The 18,767-nt window shown below is 34.5% G+C and overlaps 5 protein-coding genes, 1 long non-coding RNA gene and 1 other non-coding gene across 11 annotated transcripts; 2 read left to right on the forward strand and 5 right to left on the reverse strand.

The window, feature by feature from the left end:
* Positions 1 to 869: 869 nt before the first annotated feature.
* IGMT3 (O-methyltransferase family protein) lies at positions 870 to 2,492 on the reverse strand. Its single transcript, NM_101965.3, has 3 exons — positions 1,860 to 2,492; positions 1,392 to 1,764; positions 870 to 1,298 (listed from the first exon to the last, which is right to left on the reverse strand). The coding sequence occupies exons 1-3, from the start codon at positions 2,306 to 2,308 to the stop codon at positions 999 to 1,001; spliced, it is 1,122 nt and encodes a 373-aa protein (NP_173535.1). The 5' UTR covers positions 2,309 to 2,492; the 3' UTR covers positions 870 to 998.
* Positions 2,493 to 6,067: 3,575 nt separating this feature from the next.
* On the reverse strand, positions 6,068 to 7,712 carry IGMT2 (O-methyltransferase family protein). 2 transcript variants are annotated; one of them, NM_001332485.1, is made up of 3 exons: positions 7,081 to 7,662; positions 6,613 to 6,985; positions 6,068 to 6,519 (listed from the first exon to the last, which is right to left on the reverse strand). In NM_001332485.1, the coding sequence occupies exons 1-3, from the start codon at positions 7,527 to 7,529 to the stop codon at positions 6,220 to 6,222; spliced, it is 1,122 nt and encodes a 373-aa protein (NP_001319057.1). In that variant the 5' UTR covers positions 7,530 to 7,662; the 3' UTR covers positions 6,068 to 6,219. The 2 variants fall into 2 exon arrangements, with proteins under 2 accessions (NP_001319057.1, NP_173536.2); NM_101966.5 differs by having other exon boundaries at positions 6,112 to 6,519; positions 7,081 to 7,712.
* A 1,990-nt stretch (positions 7,713 to 9,702) lies between these two features.
* IGMT4 (O-methyltransferase family protein) lies at positions 9,703 to 11,625 on the reverse strand. 2 transcript variants are annotated; one of them, NM_101967.4, is made up of 3 exons: positions 10,911 to 11,625; positions 10,447 to 10,819; positions 9,703 to 10,358 (listed from the first exon to the last, which is right to left on the reverse strand). In NM_101967.4, exons 1-3 carry the CDS (start codon positions 11,357 to 11,359, stop codon positions 10,059 to 10,061), a joined length of 1,122 nt encoding a protein of 373 aa, NP_173537.1. In that variant the 5' UTR covers positions 11,360 to 11,625; the 3' UTR covers positions 9,703 to 10,058. The 2 variants fall into 2 exon arrangements, with proteins under 2 accessions (NP_173537.1, NP_849693.1); NM_179362.1 differs by having other exon boundaries at positions 9,951 to 10,819; positions 10,911 to 11,493.
* A 65-nt stretch (positions 11,626 to 11,690) lies between these two features.
* Positions 11,691 to 11,881, reverse strand: MIR5999. Its single transcript, NR_138932.1, has one exon. It is a non-coding gene; the product is annotated as a microRNA ath-MIR5999 precursor (primary transcript).
* A 352-nt stretch (positions 11,882 to 12,233) lies between these two features.
* AT1G05633 lies at positions 12,234 to 12,438 on the forward strand. Its single transcript, NR_138933.1, has one exon. It is a non-coding gene; the product is annotated as an other RNA (long non-coding RNA).
* A 2,778-nt stretch (positions 12,439 to 15,216) lies between these two features.
* On the forward strand, positions 15,217 to 16,315 carry AT1G21140 (Vacuolar iron transporter (VIT) family protein). The gene has a single exon (NM_101968.3). The coding sequence runs from the start codon at positions 15,353 to 15,355 to the stop codon at positions 15,953 to 15,955; it is 603 nt and encodes a 200-aa protein (NP_173538.2). The 5' UTR covers positions 15,217 to 15,352; the 3' UTR covers positions 15,956 to 16,315.
* A 791-nt stretch (positions 16,316 to 17,106) lies between these two features.
* On the reverse strand, positions 17,107 to 18,759 carry AT1G21150 (Mitochondrial transcription termination factor family protein). 3 transcript variants are annotated; one of them, NM_001332487.1, is made up of 2 exons: positions 18,593 to 18,708; positions 17,158 to 18,292 (listed from the first exon to the last, which is right to left on the reverse strand). In NM_001332487.1, the coding sequence occupies exons 1-2, from the start codon at positions 18,657 to 18,659 to the stop codon at positions 17,295 to 17,297; spliced, it is 1,065 nt and encodes a 354-aa protein (NP_001322645.1). In that variant the 5' UTR covers positions 18,660 to 18,708; the 3' UTR covers positions 17,158 to 17,294. The 3 variants fall into 3 exon arrangements, with proteins under 3 accessions (NP_001322646.1, NP_001322645.1, NP_173539.1); NM_001332486.1 differs by having other exon boundaries at positions 17,107 to 18,759; NM_101969.2 differs by having other exon boundaries at positions 17,185 to 18,653.
* Positions 18,760 to 18,767: the final 8 nt, after the last annotated feature.

The raw sequence follows: 18,767 nt of genomic DNA on the forward strand, positions 1-18,767 counted from the left end.
TAATTATGAGATTTGAAAATTTTAACACATAATGGACCACCTTAGGTTAATTGAGTATCCGAGCGAATGTTACTGTATGCAGTCATCGAGAAATCTCAAATTGTGTATGAGTAGGTCTGAGTCAACAACGGCGATATTCCTCCATTGACCACAACCGGACAATCACTTTGGACATTACTAGCATCACTATTTTTGTGATATGAATGATTATATCGATTTGTTGGTCGTTGCAATTATTGTGGGAAGAAACAACACTGGTGCGATGGCATATCATAAATTAACTTTTCCATTATCTAGAATCTGTGTGTATGAACAATATCATATTTTATTGTTTCCCATCTCAATTGTTATAGGGTTTCCTTTAATGTTTTCATCATTAGGGGTTGAAGGTTTCTTTGTCAAAATATTAATTATTTTAGATCAAGTCCGAGTGGATTAGCCTTTCTTGACCTAAACACAGATTGCAATTTGCAATAGAAATAATAAATGAGATCATGTTTTGGTGGCTTCAGGAGGGTTGGGGTTAGCTAGTGAAAGAGACGAATAGTACATTAACCAGTGTTCAACAACGGGTGATTAGAAATATATTATAGTGTCCGTTACATTGATAACATAAACAATCATATCCCATGAGCAAGATTCTCACAAGCCTTTGCAATTTACTTAACATGAAACAATTTAGTAACTAGAAAGATAGTTACCGAAGAAAAGTTATTAGAGAGATATGTAAGTGGATAGGGACAAACAACTAACTAAGAGAGATGAATAAGGAAGCAAATGAAAGCAGCTGGTCTTGTGACTCGTCAAATCTTGAAAAGGAATCATATGACCAATCAATTGAAACTGGTTCTTAAAGGGTAGAATTCAAAAATAGAAAAGATTTTTATTTCATATTGCTCGAAAGACAAAGAGAGGCATGACCATTTCAAACAAAAAACTGAAATACAGATGAAATTAACAATTATGAGGATTTAGTTTTAATTATAATTTTAGACATATTATTTACAGAACTCAATAATCCAGCAGTGATAAGCTTGGCAAACAAACTGGCAATGGGAGAAGCCAGAAGCTGCAGCCAAAGCTTCAAACTCAGCTCTTGATCTCTCTTTTCCTCCGGAACATTGTGTGAACATTAACATGTCCATGTCAAAGGCAATGTTTGCGTTGATGTCACCATTCTCTGCCTCATCAGGAGTGACTAATTCTATAACAACCACTTTACCGTTTTGTGGTAGTGATTTCCAACAATTCTTAAGAATCTTGACACAATCTTCGTCGGTCCAATCATGAAGTATACGCTGTAAAAACATATTTAAACACATAAGTATAAAGTTCTAGCTAGCATGTATACACTTCCAAAACATATAAGTAATAAGTTCTATTGAGCTTACTTTCAAGATCATAGCATTTCCGGTTGGGACATCCACAAACATATCTCCGGCAACATGCTCCACACCGGGATAAGTGGGTGCTTGTGCCAAGGCACAAGTTAGATCAAAGTTGATACCCTTAATATTGGGATATTTAGAAGTAACAACACCAAGAGTGTTACCAACTCCACCTCCCACATCAACCAACACATTCACACCTTTGAAGCCTTGGTAAACTTCAAGAGCCTTCTTCACCACCGCGATTGTGAATCCAGTCTGGTTAAAAAGCTTGCTGAATCTCTCATCTGTACCCATATAGTCAAAGAGTTTCATGCCACCATGTGCACGCCCAAACGCATCTCCTCCTTCTAGCACCACATCTTTCAATTGTGCCCTGAAATTTTCGTATAGATAAAGTAAGATTTAATAATAAGGATTCTAACATTGACGACAAACAGATTTGTTATAAAGATGATTTGTGAAAATTACCAGGTATTAAGGAAGACACTGTCGAAATTGACAATGACTTGAGAAGCAAGGGATCCAATATCCTGAATGTTATTCTTCAAGAAAAACCTGCAAATTGGCTCGGCTCGATAGACCCTCTGCTCCTTTCCTACGGAGACCTTCTCACACTTGACCATGGAATAGCTAGCGAGTAAACGAAGCATGCGGTCCAACAAGACCGGAGCCCCAGGGTTACGGGGTGTAGTTGGTAGCTTACTCGCTATCTCAGATGGTGAAAGGAACGAGTCGGTGCGAGAGGCTTCCGCGTAGAGAGTGTCAAAGACACCGAGCTCGAGGGAAGCTTTAAGAACCATTGGAAAGGCGGCGGCATTGGCAAGTCTCACGGCCATCAAACCCAACTCGTTATCATCATCAACAACAATTGGGGTTTTAGGGTTAGAGCTTAAGGTTTCTTCGAAAAGGTATCCCATTTCTCTTTCTTTTTTGTTTCTTTCTTCTCCTTCAAGGCACTCTACGTGATCAAACTGATCAAAAGTGAGGAAATATGAATTGAGAGAGAGTATGTGTTTCTTGTTTGTAGTGTTGAGATGATGAGTTAGTATATTTTTGATGCATCCTTGTTTCTCCTTTTATAGTTAAAGGCTTTGATATTTCTCTTTATTTTATAATATTTTCATATAAATTATTGTTGGCTTGCCGGTCCACCTCGGGGGCTGACTGAGTTAGTAGTCTCTGTGTAGAAAAAGGGTAAGAGCTATTTTTGACGGCTGAAATAGCTCAAACTTGCCTCACGTTAGTGGATATACCAAAAGTCAATGTTCAAAGGAGAGATTCACTAATATTTCATCACTATTACTCTATTAGTCTGACCAAGTGTCTAAATTAGTATATCTTTTTGTCGCAGCTTGAAGAGCATTTATATTTATTACTTAATTAACCAATAAAATCTTCTAAGGGTGCCATTCACAGGGACGTGGATCCGCCACTGGCCACTCAGAGTCACGCATAGGTATCACTTGATACGACGATCACGTCGACCAGGACTGGGCCAAGGAAATTGATTCTCTCAATTGTTGTTGCTTTGTCACTTTCCTTCAAATTTTACAAACAATTTCTTTTATGGAAGACCGAAGACTAACAATAGTTGATTTGTTAGATAGTTGAGATTTTAAGATTTACATGTAAAATAATTTTAATGACAAAACTGTACGCCGACGTATCATAAAAAGAAAATGATTGGGTGAAATAACATGTTACGGTTTTTTCATATACGTTTGAGATTAATATTTTTTTTGTTAAAGGGTTTACGTTTGAGATTAATATTGGGTAATATTAGAGGATGACCAAATTTGACAGCATTATTAAGAAAATAGCGTTCGTGCAGAAAAGTTGGGTAAATAACTTTTTTGAGCCTGCAAAATAACTATTTTACCCTTTACAGATGAGAGAAACTCTTTCTTTCCGACAATAGCTGCTACATGTAGGGAACAAAAGACAATATGAAGTAATGATTACACCGCTACTTCTTAAAAAATCATGCAATATTAGACCACTACTTATTAAAATCACACGCAATATCTCTTATACCTTAAAAATGTATACGTAAAAAAAAACTTAGTTAAAAGATAGCCATTTAGAAACAGTTGTGATTGAGTATAGAAGTGTTGCATAAGATATTTAAGGACATGCTATTTATTTTTATTACATTAGAACGTAGGTTTATTGTTTTGACAATATGGTAAATGGTTTCAACAGAGATAAGCAAACCACATATGTGTTATTTATAGATTACATGTGATTGTACAAATTTGCATGTGATTATAAAAAAAACATGAATCATGAATCAGTAACTTACTTGTGATTTTAGTAGAAAACATGGATTATTAGTAAAATGCACATTATCTTTAAAAAATATTATCTTATCAAAAAATACAAACGTTATAGGAAAATATACATATCAAATAAAAAAATAGCATGAATTATTCAAAAATTACATGCTATCGTTTGAATTGAGACACACGGATCATTGTAATTTTAGTAAAGAACAAGTATTATTTAAAAGAAACTTTGAAAAATACAATGTTTTAGAATAAAAATACATGTCAACAAAAGTAAACGGCGATAGTGATGAATACGGAAGAGGCGGGGGTGTTATGGATATGATGGTGGTGAATACGGAGGCGGTAGTGTTTACAGATCTAGTAATACTAAATACGGAGGAGGCGGTGGTGTTACAGATCTAGTGGTGGTTATTGTTGTAAGGGAAGAGGAGGTTATGGAAGCTTTAGTAGTAAAGCTATTTGCCTATAAAGCTATTTGTCCCCTCAACCAAAACCCTATTATAAGGATATGAGAGTAATTTAAAGTTGGTTTCCGACAGGTACTATACGTCCATGGTTAGTTTGTATAATATTATGGATTTCATGGTCATCTACTGCATATACCCATTAATATTTCACGTAATTATTTTTATAGAAGGCCTTCTACCAAAAAAATTAAATAAATTATTTTATCAGTAGTTAATTTAAATTAACCCTAACAATTATCATCTCAATTTCTTACGAAATATAAACCTTGAGCATTTTTCTATTTCTATCTCAGATTCTCAGTAAATCAAATATTCTATTTTCAAATTTGTTTTTCACAACTTTTTTTTGAATATTTATAGAATTCCAAATTCTTTCAAGTAAGTTTGGAGACATCTTATTTTTTTTTGTCATCATCATCAATATATGAAAAAACATGCTAATCTTTAATAGTTTTAAAGCCGTCCGTTGTGATAAAATAGGTTTATTTGGAGATTTGGACCAAATTCATGTAACATCACAATTGTCTCTATTATGGCCCCTTCAGGCAGCCAGTGCCTTTTCGGCCGTTAGTCTTGTTTGAATTGGTTTATAGGTTTGTTCCAGGAAAGTCACAACGTTCCTTTTTGTTTCTCGGTCACAACCTTTGATTTAGCAAAAATAGTTATATCATCGTATCGATCGTTGCTACTCTTAAAATAATCTTAATAATTAATATATCCAAAAGAGACTTATCTTCTTGGTTAATTAGTGTTGTTAATTTTTTTACACGACGAGTGATTTTTTCTCCAACCAAAATCCAAATGTTACTTTATGCAGTCGTCGAGAAATCTCAAATTGTGTATGAGTAGTGTCTGAGTCAAGAACGGATATAGTCCTTGTCTGACCATTATAAACAAAATTATCTGTATGAAATTTTGACTATATAAAAAGTGTTAAATTTAAAGTTATGATTTATATGTGTAGAAGTTTATGAAACTTTAATTGAACTAGATCAAAGGGTTTGTTTGGATCGCTTAACCCCATTAACTAGGAAATTTTTAGTTCACTTTTTATGTACTATCATGTCTAAACCTATAAGAAATTTCGTATCCGATTAGATACAATATAACTGTTTGATGGTTCTAAGATTTAAAAATATTGTTCTTGTAAAGAATATATTTTTATCATTTTTCTTTAATATCTGAATTTATTATTTATTGTAAATTATGAGATTGTTATATAGATAATTCTATCACCGATAATTTCTTTCGATCCTTATTAAATTCACAACAGACGACACTTCTTTCTCCATGCTCTCGATAGTCACCTTCACTGATCCACGACCTGACTACATCCACAACCTGACGATACTTTCCTCCCTGCTTAAAATTTTGGCGAACGGTTCTAATTGTAAATTGTTGGAAATCTCATGCATATTTGGCTACATTAATCTGCAAATCTGTTAATAAATCACAGTATGCAGTACTAAAAACCCAAACTTCTTAATATAGAAGCTTTAATTAACATTTAGTCAACACTAATTACTATAGTGGTTGTTTAGCTTTTTGCCATTTTTGTCTCTTTTTTTCAAGTGAAATATAAGTAGAGCTTCTAAACATGACGGTCGTTGTTACAATTACATGAGTAAACAGTGGGTAAATATTTTCAATCCTATACTTTTTTGTTTTTAATGTAAAAAATCTTATATTAAAGTGATGAAATTCAGACTAAAAAACTATGCTTTGAACTTTGACTAAAATCTATTGACTTGTAAAATATTATTTCCTATATTCTCTCTAGCTCTTCAGTTTTTGCAATTACAGAACAAGTAAGAATAAATTAGTCATATTTTTCTGCTAGGGATACAACAACTATCAAAGAGAAAGCAGCCAGCCATTGAGCAATGAATATGCACTTGTGACTTTGTGAGTTGTTGGTGAATAACAATTTCGTCTGAGTAAATAAAACTAGTTCTAAGGGACCATGACAAATTAAAACACTTTTATTGCTTGAAGACAAAGATATCAAGAACAGAATGGCAACACGATGAAAATAAACAATTAACGAGAATTTAGTTTTACATTTCACACGTTTTATTTACAGAACTCAATAATCCAGCAGTGATAAGCTTGGCAAACAAACTTGCAATGGGTGAAGCAAGAAGCTGCAGCCAAAGCTTCAAACTCAGCTCTTGATCTCTCTTTTCCACCAGAACATTGAGTGAACATTAACATGTCCATGTCAAAGGCAATGTTTGCGTTGATATCTCCGTTCTCTGCCTCATCAGGAGTAACTAATTCTATGACTACCACTTTACCGTTCTCTGGTAGTGATTTCCAACAATTCTTAAGAATCTTCACACAGTCTTCGTCGGTCCAATCATGAAGTATACGCTGTAAAAACATATTTAAACACATAAGTATAAAGTTCTAGCTAGCATGTATACACTTCCAAAACATATAAGTGATAAGTTCTATTGAGCTTACTTTCAAGATCATAGCATCTCCGGTTGGGACATCCACAAACATATCTCCGGCAACATGCTCCACACCGGGATACGAGGGTGCTTGTGCCAAGGCGCAAGTTAGATCAAAGTTGATACCCTTAATATTGGGATATTTAGAAGTAACAACACCAAGAGTGTTACCAACTCCACCTCCCACATCAACCAACACATTCACACCTTTGAAGCCTTGGTAAACTTCAAGAGCCTTCTTCACCACCGCGATTGTGAATCCAGTCTGGTTAAAAAGCTTGCTGAATCTCTCATCTGTACCCATATAGTCAAAGAGTTTCATGCCACCATGTGCACGCCCAAACGCATCTCCTCCTTCTAGCACCACGTCTTTCAGTTGTGCCCTGAAATTTTCGTATAGATAAAGTAAGATTTAATAATAAGGATTCTAACATTGACGACAAACAGATTTGTTATAAAGATGATTTGTGAAAATTACCAGGTATTAAGGAAGACACTGTCGAAATTGACAATGACTTGAGAGGCAAGGGATCCAATATCCTGAATGTTATTCTTCAAGAAAAACCTGCAAATTGGCTCAGCTCGATAGACCCTCTCCCCCTTTCCTACGGAGACCTTCTCACACTTGACCATGGAATAGCTAGCGAGTAAACGAAGCATGCGGTCCAACAAGACCGGAGCCCCAGGGTTACGGGGTGTAGTTGGTAGCTTACTTGCTATCTCAGAGGGTGAAAGGAACGAGTCAGTGCGAGAGGCTTCCGCGTAGAGAGTGTCAAAGACACCGAGCTCGAGGGAAGCTTTAAGAACCATTGGAAAGGCGGCGGCATTGGCAAGTCTCACGGCCATCAAACCCAACTCGTTATCATCATCAACAACAATTGGGGTTTTAGGGTTAGAGCTTAAGGTTTCTTCGAAAAGGTATCCCATTTCTCTTTCTTTTTTGTTACTTTCTTCTCCTTCAAGGCACTCTACGTGATCAAACTGATCAAAGTGAGGAAATATGTATCGAGAGAGAGTATTTGTTTCTTTTTTGTAGTGTTGAGATGATGAGTTAGTATATTTTTGATGCATCCTTGTTTCTCCTTTTATAGTTAAAGGCTTTGATATTTCTCTCTTTATTTTATTTATTTTAAAATTATTTTCACGTATATATTATTGTTGGCTTGCCGGTCCATCTCGGGGGCTGACTGAGTCGTCTCTGTTTAGAAAGGTAAGAGCTATTTTTTGCGGCTGAAACAGCTCAAACTTGTTTCACGTTAGTGGATATACCAAAAAGTCAATGTTCAACGGAGAGATTCACTAATATTTCATCACTATTACTCTATTAGTCTGACCAAGTATCTAAATTAGTATATCTTTTTGTCTCAGTTTGATAGATAACTAAACTATCCAATAAAATCGAAATTTTATGTATTTTAAATGTTTTTGTCTTTCTTGATAGATATGAAGATTAATTTCTTATAAGGGTGCCACTCAGAGTCACGCATTGGTATCACTTGATACGACGACCAAGGACTGGGCCAAGGAGAATGATTCTCTCTATTATTGTTGCTTTTGGCATTTCCTTCAAATTTTTACGAACAATTTCTTTTATGGAAAGACTACTAAAAATTAGAGTTGTTTTGTTAGATAGTTAAAATTTGAAAATTTGAAGATTTTGAAAATTGGATAATTTGAAAATTATCGATAAAATAACATGTTTTTTTAATGAAAATAAGTTTTCAATCAATATTTAACGTAATTATTTTATAAATTAACCTCGAGATTTTTTCATCTAATAAATAACCCTAACAATTATCATCTCAATTTTTCAATGAAGTACTATAAATCATTGCCTTGAGCATTTTTGTATCTCCTCACATCGAGGACAAGTACGTCGACGTAATTTATAAATTTGTATCGAAGTGAATAATACATCATTTGTGCTCCAACCAAGGCAAATAGAATATTTATCATTTATTTTTCAGTAATCAAATATGATTTTTTTTTCTTGGATATTTATAGAATTCCTATTTCTTTCAAAATTTAATCACATATTTAATTAAAAAAAACTTGTTGATCTTCTTTTAAAGGCGTCCATTTTGATAAAGTTGGTTTATTTGGAGATTTGGACCAAATTCACGTAACATCACAATTGTCTTCATTATGGGCTCCGCAGCCAGTCCCTTTTCGGCCGTTAGTCTATTTTGAATTTGTTCATCGTCGGTTTGATTCCAGGAAAGTCACAAAGTTTAATTTAGCAAAATTTTAGTAATTATCAATTTCAGTAGACTCACATATATTATAATTATTTAATACTATCCTTGCTACTCTTATTAAAAATAGTTCTTAATAATTAGTATACATCCAAAAGAGACTTATCTTCCTGGTTAATTACTGTATTAATTCTTTTACACGACGAGTGACGTTTTTTTCACTTAACCAAAATCCAAATGTTACTCTATGCAGTCGCCGAGAAATCTTGTGTATGTAATGAGTAGGTCTAAGTCAAGAACGGTTAATATATAGTCCTTGTCTGACCATTATAAACAATATATATTATCTTTATGAAATACGACTATATAATATATATATTTCTAAAACTAAAATTAAGAGTTTATATGTGTAAGAGTTTACAAAACTTAATTGAACTAGATCAAAGGGTTTGTTTGGATCGAGTAACCCACATTAATTAGTAAGTTTAGTTGACTTTTTAGGTACTTTGCTGTCTAAAACTTACAAGAAATTTCGTCTTTAACAACAAAAAAACAATAAGAATTTCGTATCCGATTAGATACAGTCCGACAGTTTGATGGTTCTGGAATAAAAAATATTGTTTCTGTAAAGATTAAACAGTATAATATCACTACAATTTAGCTTTTTGGCATATTTGCCTCTTTCTTTTCAACTGAAATATAGCTTTATATATTTAAAAGCTTTTAAACATGACAGCCGTTGTTACGTTTACAAGAGTAAAAAGTGGATAAGAATCCTGTATCTTTTTTTTTTTGTTACAATAAATAACTTCTATCAATAGTGATGAAATTAAGTCGAATCTATATATACTTTGAACTTTGACTAAATCCATTGACTTTTTTTTTTTTTTTTTTTTGATAAGAAATCCATTGACTTGTAAAAATCTTATTTCCTATGAAAATTTCCAAGATAAAGTTTCTCTCTAGCTTTTACCTTTGCAATTACAGTATAAGTTAGAGAGGTAGTCATATTTTCTGCTAGGGATACAATAGGTAATGAAGTCATGAAGAGAAAGCAGCCGACCATTGGGCAATGAATATGCACTTGTGACTTTGTAAGTTGTTGGTGAATAACTTCGTCTGAGTGAATAAAACTAGTTCTAAGAGACAATATGACATATTAAAACACTTTTATTACTCGAAGACAAAGATATCAAGAAAGAATGGCAACAAAGATGGAAATATATAATTAACGACGATTTTGTTTTACATTTCACACATTTTATTTACAGAACTCAATAATCCAGCAGTGATAAGCTTGGCAAACGAACTTGCAATGGGTAAAGCCAGAAGCTGCAGCCAAAGCTTCAAACTCAGCTCTTGATCTCTCTTTTCCTCCGGAACATTGTGTGAACATTAACATGTCCATGTCAAAGGCAATGTTTGCGTTGATGTCTCCATTCTCTGCCTCATCAGGAGTGACTAATTCTATAACAACTACTTTACCGCTTTCTGGTAGTGATTTCCAACAATTCTTAAGAATCTTGACACAATCTTCATCGGTCCAATCATGAAGTATACGCTATAAAAACATAATAAAATTAGTATAAAGTTCTAGTACCATGTATAAACTTCCAAAACATATAAGTAATAAGTTCTATTGAGCTTACTTTCAAGATCATGGCATCTCCGGTTGGGACATCCACAAACATATCTCCGGCAACATGCTCCACACCGGGATAAGAAGGTGCTTGTGCCAAGGCACAGGTTAGATCAAAGTTGATACCCTTAATATTTGGATACTTAGAAGCAACAACACCAAGAGTGTTACCAACTCCTCCTCCCACATCAACTAAAACATTCACACCTTTGAAGCCTTGGTAAACTTCAAGAGCCTTCTTCACAACCGCAATGGTAAAACCGGTCTGGTTAAATAGTTTGCTGAATCTCTCATCTGTACCCATATAGTCAAAGAGCTTCATACCACCATGTGCGCGGCCAAATGCATCTCCTCCTTCTAGAACCACGTCTTTCAATTGTGCCCTGAAATTTATGTATCGATAAAGGTAAGATTCATTGAATATAAAACCACTTCTTGATGAATTATAAGACATCCATGATTAATGAAAATTACCAAGTATTGAGGAAGACGCTATCGAAATTGACAATGACTTGAGAAGCAAGGGATCCAATATCTTGAATGTTATCCTTCAAGAAAAACCTGCAAATTGGCTCTGCTCTGTAGACCCTCTCACCCTTTCCTTCTGAGACCTTACCACACTTGACCACAGAATAGCTAGCGAGTAGACGAAGCATACGGTCCAACAAAACCGGAGCCTCAGGGTTACGAGGTGTAGTTGGTAGCTTACTCGCTATTTCAGATGGTGAAAGGAACGAGTCGCTGCGAGAGGCTTCAGCATAGAGAGTGTCAAAGACACCGAGCTCGAGGGCGGCTTTGAGAACCATCGGAAAGGCAGCAGCATTGGCTAGTCTCACGGCCATCAAACCCAACTCGTTATCATCATCGATAACAATTGGGGTTTTAGAGTTAGAGCTTAAGGTTTCTTCTAGAAGGTATCCCATTTTTATTTCTTTTTGTTTCTTTCTTCTCCTTCAAGGCACTCTACGTGATCACACTGATCAGAAGTGAGGAAAGATGTATTGAGAGAGAGAGAGAGATAGTGTGTTTCTTCTTTGTAGTGTTGATGATTTAGTATGTTTTTGATGTATATCCTTGTTTCTCCTTTTATAGCTAAAGCTTAGATATTTCTTCCTTTTCTTTATAAAATTTTCACATAAATCATTGTGGCTAGCGTTGCCGGTCCAGCTTGGTTGCTGAATAGTCTCTATGTAATGTACCGTAGAAAAGTAAGAGGTGGCTGCTAAAATTCTGTTTGAAGTAAAGACGATATTTAAGTCAAAATTCAAAGCAGAGATTTGATTTAATTTCCTCACTATTAGACGGACCAAGTCGGACCAATTGAATATATAAATATATCTTCATGTACATATCAATAATGTCACAAAAATGATATGTACATCAAGATATATTTATATATTCACTTTGTCCGTCTAATAGTGAAGAAATTAAATTGAACCTCTATTGTTGAATTTTTCACCTTTTTCGTAAATCCACTTACTATTTGAAACAAGATTTGCAGTTCTCATATCATTTAGTTTTTCAGATACCCCCAAAAAATAATCATAAGTTCAAAAACATTTTTTGGTTTTGAGCCTCTCAAAGACTTTCCGGAATAAACAATTTCTATCGACATAGAGAGTCCGAAATCTCTTTACATAAATGATTTGGTAATTATATTCATACAAAGATATTAGTAGGTGTGGATATTAATTCTGGTGTGTCCATCTTGACTGCGCAAGTGTCTCGGCCAAGAGTGAAGACAGCTCCAAGACGACAAAGACCTGTCTATTTCAGATTGGAGAAGCATTGTCCCATGCCAAGGCAAACTCTTCATAAAGATTCAGTTCCACGAAGACACGAACTTATTTTGGATCAGAACGGACAATGAACACCTGTCCACTTATCTATCTCTACTTATTTTTATATTTCCAAAAGATATGCGACCATAATTATACCACACCGCAAACGGGTCGTTGGATTAACATATACTTCATTGGTCTGTTACGTTATGCCCATTTATCATTAATCCACATCATGTTAAGCCCATTTATGCTTGGCCCAGTTAAGTTTCAAAATTTCTGCTATCTTAACTTTATTTAGACAAGAATTGAAAGTTTTATGTTGATTATAAACATTTTTTTTTGTTGATATATATTTATCAGAATTGTATTTCTTTTTTTTTTGTTGATATACTTACGTAGACAAGAATTGTGGCTTTCATTTTAAAAATATTTGCACAAAACTCTTTATTTTCAAGCCCTACAAAATTTATATATTCGAGTCTCATCTAAGCTACCGCTACGCACAGATTCACCATCGACATAGCAAAATTACGTGTCGTATTCAACTGTTAATAACTGAAAGTATACCGAGTTTACATGATATTTAGCGTTTCATGATCAGTAGGACTAGGACTTGGACCACAATAGTAAAGTTGAAATCCATATGCATGTCTATATCCATCATTATCATTATAAAAGGCACAATAACATACTTTTCACTACATATATAGGGAGATAATAAGGAATATACAATTAACATATATGTTACCATGCATTATTTTGATTTAGGATCAATATTTTCAAATTTAAATAATAAATTAATGAATTTTGCTTTTGATCAAGCCGCTCTACAAATTCTATAGTGTATACTACTAATAGTAATAATATATACAATGCTTGAAAAATATTGGAGACATTATAACATGTACTCCAACATTCGAATTATAAATCAATCACTTTGAATTCATGAAAACATACGTGATCATAATTCGTAAGCGGTTTAGTAATTTCGACTAATGTCTTCATTGTCTATTTATTTCGGACTGTCCATTATATGAATGCAGTGTGTGAATCATAGGGAAAAAAAACCAAAAAGAATTACCTTATAGTTAGTATGCGCTATATAAATTGTAAATTCTGGAATGTTAATAATGTGCTGGCATATATGTACGTAGGCGACTACGTATGCATGCATATACATGAAGAAACATAATACGTAGATGTCTACGTATGTGTGTTAGTGTGTGTGCAAACAAGTGACGATGATGGTGAAATGTGGTGCTATTCGTGTGGAAACCACACTCGTCCCTCTTTCTTTAATATTATTATGATCTCTCTCTATTATTTTATCTCACCATAAATCTATCTCTAAGTGCTTTCCAATTCACCAATCCATCAAAAAATTTATTTTTTTTTATTTATATAACCAAAAAAAACCCTAGCTTTTATGTGTAATGTGTTCATTATCTACTATTAATTTGTTGTTTATGATTTTCACTTGTATACGGCTCTAATTGCGCTGGATCAAAGAATCTATAGTGTGAAAAGTATCTGATTCAATTTTGATCCCCTTCATATATAAGATAGTTGGATTCTACTATTTCATATTTTAATCGTCCATTATGTGTCCGTTTATCAACAAGGAGCTGTATTAACTAATCCATGTTTTTTGACCTATTTTTTCTTCCTAATTAATGAATCCCTCTTATTAAATTCAATGAAAAGAAGATGTAGAATATGATTACACTTATCAAACAATTCCAAAATATAACAGTGTCTTATCAATAAATAGATTATCCGTTGATCACTTTTGGTCAAACTCTAAGAAAATCCAGAGATCCAAACACTATGTGTGATTGATTCGCCCCCCTTCTGTTTTGGGATTGTTTCTTTGTCGAGAAAAAAGGTATAATTAACCAACAAAAATAAACAGAAAGTAAAAGAATGAGATTGTTGTTTCATTTTTATTTACTAGAAAAATGCTTTCACAGTTTACGTGTTCTAAAATTAAGGGGATAGGATAAAATAAATATGACATATACGCTACTGATTTGTTTCAAGTTATGTAAAAGAAAAAAAGACAAAATTTGACACTTTGAGAAAGCTTTTGATATATTATTCCAAGTTACGTTTCTTCTAAAAAATGTAACTACCAACCACACTCCGATCAAAAAGTTCATTTTTTCAAAGAAAAATACAATGTACATGAATACGAAGACGTTCCTGAAGATTTCTTTTCCCAATTGATTATTCAAGAAAGTAGATTAAAGCATTTGCCAAATTTGAATATGGTGTTCTCTAGTCAATATAGTAGTACAGCTGCCAAAAGGAATGTTAATTTGGTAACTTGGTAATAAAAGTAAAACCAAGAAAACTAAAGTATTATATGTTTATAATAAACTTTTGGCCAACACATTTCGTGTAACATTAGGTAATCGTTTGGGAGGTTGAGATTTCATTTTTATATATTAATTTTGTATAATTTTTTGCCAAGAAGACATATATGCATATTATGGCTTTGATCTTGACGACGACTTAACAACTCCATAGTGTAAGTATGTAACTGCATGCCCCTTTCGGTCTCTCAAATTGATATTTGTTTTTTGTCCTTCACGAATCAAATGAAATGAAAAAGACACATAAATGTATACTTTCACATTTCCTTTCTTCTTATATTTGATTATTTGTAACTTTTTTTTTGAAAAGTATTAAGTTCCTTTTGAATTTAATTCAATTGAGATCCATTTTTGGGGGTACAGTTATACCAATCGTTGTGCTTTATCTTTACCGATGGTACGCGGCAATCAACTTTTTTTTTTTTCCTTCTAAAGTTCATTTGTTCGTTTCAAACTTATAATCATAGTGTAAAAACGATTAGATGTTTGTTAATTCGATTTCCTAATCTAAATTTTTGAAAAAGACAGAATAAAAAGTATTTCCGTTAGTGGTGATGATGCTCCCCATATATTAATCGTCGACTCCACCACATAAATTATTTTAAAAAGTTAAATAAAAAAAGCTAAAAACTCACACAATCTCTCCATAAATAGAACCTAGGCGTGTGTTCTCCACACTTCACCTATATTCTCTACCTTCTTATTTCAGCACAAACCAAAAACATAAAGACAGAAAGCCAACCCAAAAGACTTTACCATGGAATCACACAACGTGAGCAACAGCTTGAACCTAGACATGGAGATGGATCAAGAAAAGGCTTTCGACTACTCCAAAAGAGCTCAATGGCTAAGAGCCGCCGTGCTTGGTGCCAACGACGGTCTTGTCTCGACGGCTTCACTTATGATGGGTGTCGGTGCGGTAAAGCAAGACGTCAAAGTCATGATCTTATCTGGTTTCGCCGGTTTGGTCGCCGGAGCTTGTAGCATGGCTATCGGAGAGTTTGTCTCCGTTTACTCTCAGTACGACATCGAGGTGGCTCAAATGAAGAGAGAGAACGGAGGACAAGTGGAGAAAGAGAAGCTTCCGAGTCCCATGCAAGCGGCTGCCGCGTCTGCGTTAGCGTTTTCTTTGGGTGCGATTGTGCCTTTAATGGCGGCTGCGTTTGTGAAAGACTATCACGTGAGAATAGGAGCGATCGTGGCGGCGGTGACATTGGCGTTAGTGATGTTTGGGTGGTTAGGAGCGGTTTTGGGGAAAGCACCGGTGTTTAAGTCGTCGGCTAGGGTTTTGATTGGAGGATGGTTAGCTATGGCCGTTACTTTTGGTTTGACAAAACTGATTGGGACACATAGTCTGTGATATGTTTCTGTTTACTTACATACGTGAGTAACGTGAGTAAACTCTTCTTCATGCTTCACGCTTCATGCAACACAATTTAAGCGGTTACGTTTTTTTTTTTTTTTTTATAGATAAGAAAGTGTGGAAAGGCCACTTGTGGTGACTTGTTTTATTTCGTGGGAATTTGATAGTAATGGGATCTCTTTGTAAGCAAATGTGTTAATATAAATTCTGTCAACTGGAGTTTTCCCCAATAATGATAATTGAGACTTGAGAGTCTTGTAACACTTATGGCTTTAAGCCTTTAACCATGATTGGGCAAAGTAATATCCATAAAAAATGCATACATGTGTATTTCTATAAAAAAATGAATATAAAAATATGAAATGTATATCTATTAATCATTAAATATGTTCTTATTCAATTTTATTTCTTATAACATTTTTAAGGTAATATGTTTAGTTTTAATAATATTTATGGAGTGAATACGATATTCAATCAAATTTTCTGGATATGTAAAACTAAGAAGCAAAAACATAAATTTGACTTTTGTAATGAATATCTAAACCTCCAAGATAGATTAAAAATCAGAAAGAAAATCAAATATGAAAAAATGGAGCGGATCACATATATACTACACCACTAGTGTTTCAAATTTTTTTGGCTGAAAAAATCGGAGACAAAATTTTACCAATTTGTGTCAACAATTATATATTTTTTAAACTGATCACATAAACGAAATTTGTTTTAAGAGAGTAATTAGCTTAACTCAATAGACTAAACTCTAAAAATATGCAACTAATCGGCCAAATTAATCCACCAAAATACCACTGAATTTTGGTAGTTAGAACCTGTTAGAAATTATAACAAAGTAATCCCCAACTAGAGCCTACCTATATTTATCCATTTCGTTCCAAACAAAGATATCAACACCACACAAATCCTTTACACAAAGATTGATCGCGTTGGAGTGTACAAATGCTCTCGTCATGACAAATCAATGATCTCCGAAAAAAACATAAAAAGAGAGCTACTTTTGGAATCCTTGTCGTGTTCCGTTTTATAAAGCTAAATTTAATGCCTACTTTTGCACCAGATTGCGTGTTAACTCTCACATCCTCGTAGAAAGGATAATGCAACATGTGAGCTTTATCTATGAAAACATTATAGTATCATCATCATAGATATTTCTTTGTACAAAATAAACAGAATCAACAAAATTACCATAACCATAAACAGAATCAGCTAAATCATTTTATGATGTCAAATTAAATGTCACAAAATTCATCAAAACATGATCGGAGTCGGCAAGGTTCAGCCGCAACCAAGAGTGTGTTCTCACTTCTCTAATAGAACAAACTCATCGATTACTTGTAAAGGGTTGTACAAGTTGTGGCATCTCATCCTGATATTTCAGCACAAACTTATCCATGAACTCGGAGCTTTTCAGCTTTAGTATAGTGAAATAGTTGATGTCTTCCTTCTTCACAAGTCCTTTGGAGAGAAGCAAAGAGATGACCTGGTTCCTCGGTTTGATTCTCTTCTCCATGCTCAGAGATAACACCACCGGTCTTGCAACAATGTCACGAGCTTGCAGACCAATGTTGTTTACAAGGTACTCCAATGTGTACATTATCTTCTCATCTGAAACCGTCACACAGTTTGGGAATCTCATGATCGCTGCGACGAAATCTTCTTTAGACCAACCAAAACATTGGAACAACTTAAATTTCCGCTCCATTGCTGATTCACTCGTGCAATCAAAGGCTACCATAGCGTGAACAAAACCCGCCTTTTTCGGGTCAAAACCGTAGCTGCAAACTCTGTTTAAGACCTCGTTGAATCTTCTCTCACGAGAGAAAAAAGTGAATGGAGACGCTTGAACCAACCACTTGATGCTTTTGTCAGGAACTCCAAGCTCTCTACAAATGGAGACACGAAGAGACACACAATGTGTAATCTTCAATGAGAAACATCTGATTCCACGCTTGAGACACTTGACAACACTTTCTTCCTCAACGAGTATGCTCTTGAGGGAATCATAGCAAGGGATCAATCTTTTGTGCAAGCTATATGATAGCATTTTCGGGGAAGAAGAGATCATTTTCGCAGTATCCGAGGTCGAAAACCCGATAGAACTGAAAAACATGAGCTTGGGCGAGATTACATCTTCCGGGCTCAGTGACAGAACACGAGGAAAGGATTTGATGACACTGGTGATCTGGTCATTGGTGAAGCCATGGTCCTTGAAGAGAGCAAGAACAGAGTCTGGTTTCTTGGACGAAACCAATTTGACGAATCTGGAATTCGATTTAGCAGATTCCAAAGACAGTCCACAAGAATCCACGAGATAAGAAACTGTAAAAGATTCCAAACATGGTTTTTGCTTTTCGAGATTCTCTGATTTCACTTGTGACACTGAACACAACGTTCTTATTCTACCCACTAAAAACCCTAAATTGACAATGCGACGAACAGTGGAAGAAGTAAACGCACAATCTACGACATTTCTACAGTGTAATAAGCTCGACATGAATACGAATCCTAAGCCAGTATCTCTTCTAAATCTCAAAAATTCTCCAACTTTGCAATAATCAAAATTCACCGGAAAAATCAGGTTCTCAATAGAGAATAGAGCTAAAAGACCGTCGTGAATACCTTTGAGAGCCGAAGAATTTCGTAGAGACTCCTGGAGATGTTGTCTTATTCCGGAGGACTGGCTCATACACGAGTGTAGGTAAAATAATCGATTCAAAATCAAAATGCGACGATGTTGTCTGAATCTGTGAATAGGTCCTTTATTTCTCTTTATTCATAGATTCGCCTCAAATGT

The sequence above is a fragment of the Arabidopsis thaliana genome, assembly GCF_000001735.4.
Source record: "Arabidopsis thaliana chromosome 1 sequence".
Lineage (NCBI taxonomy): Eukaryota > Viridiplantae > Streptophyta > Magnoliopsida > Brassicales > Brassicaceae > Arabidopsis > Arabidopsis thaliana.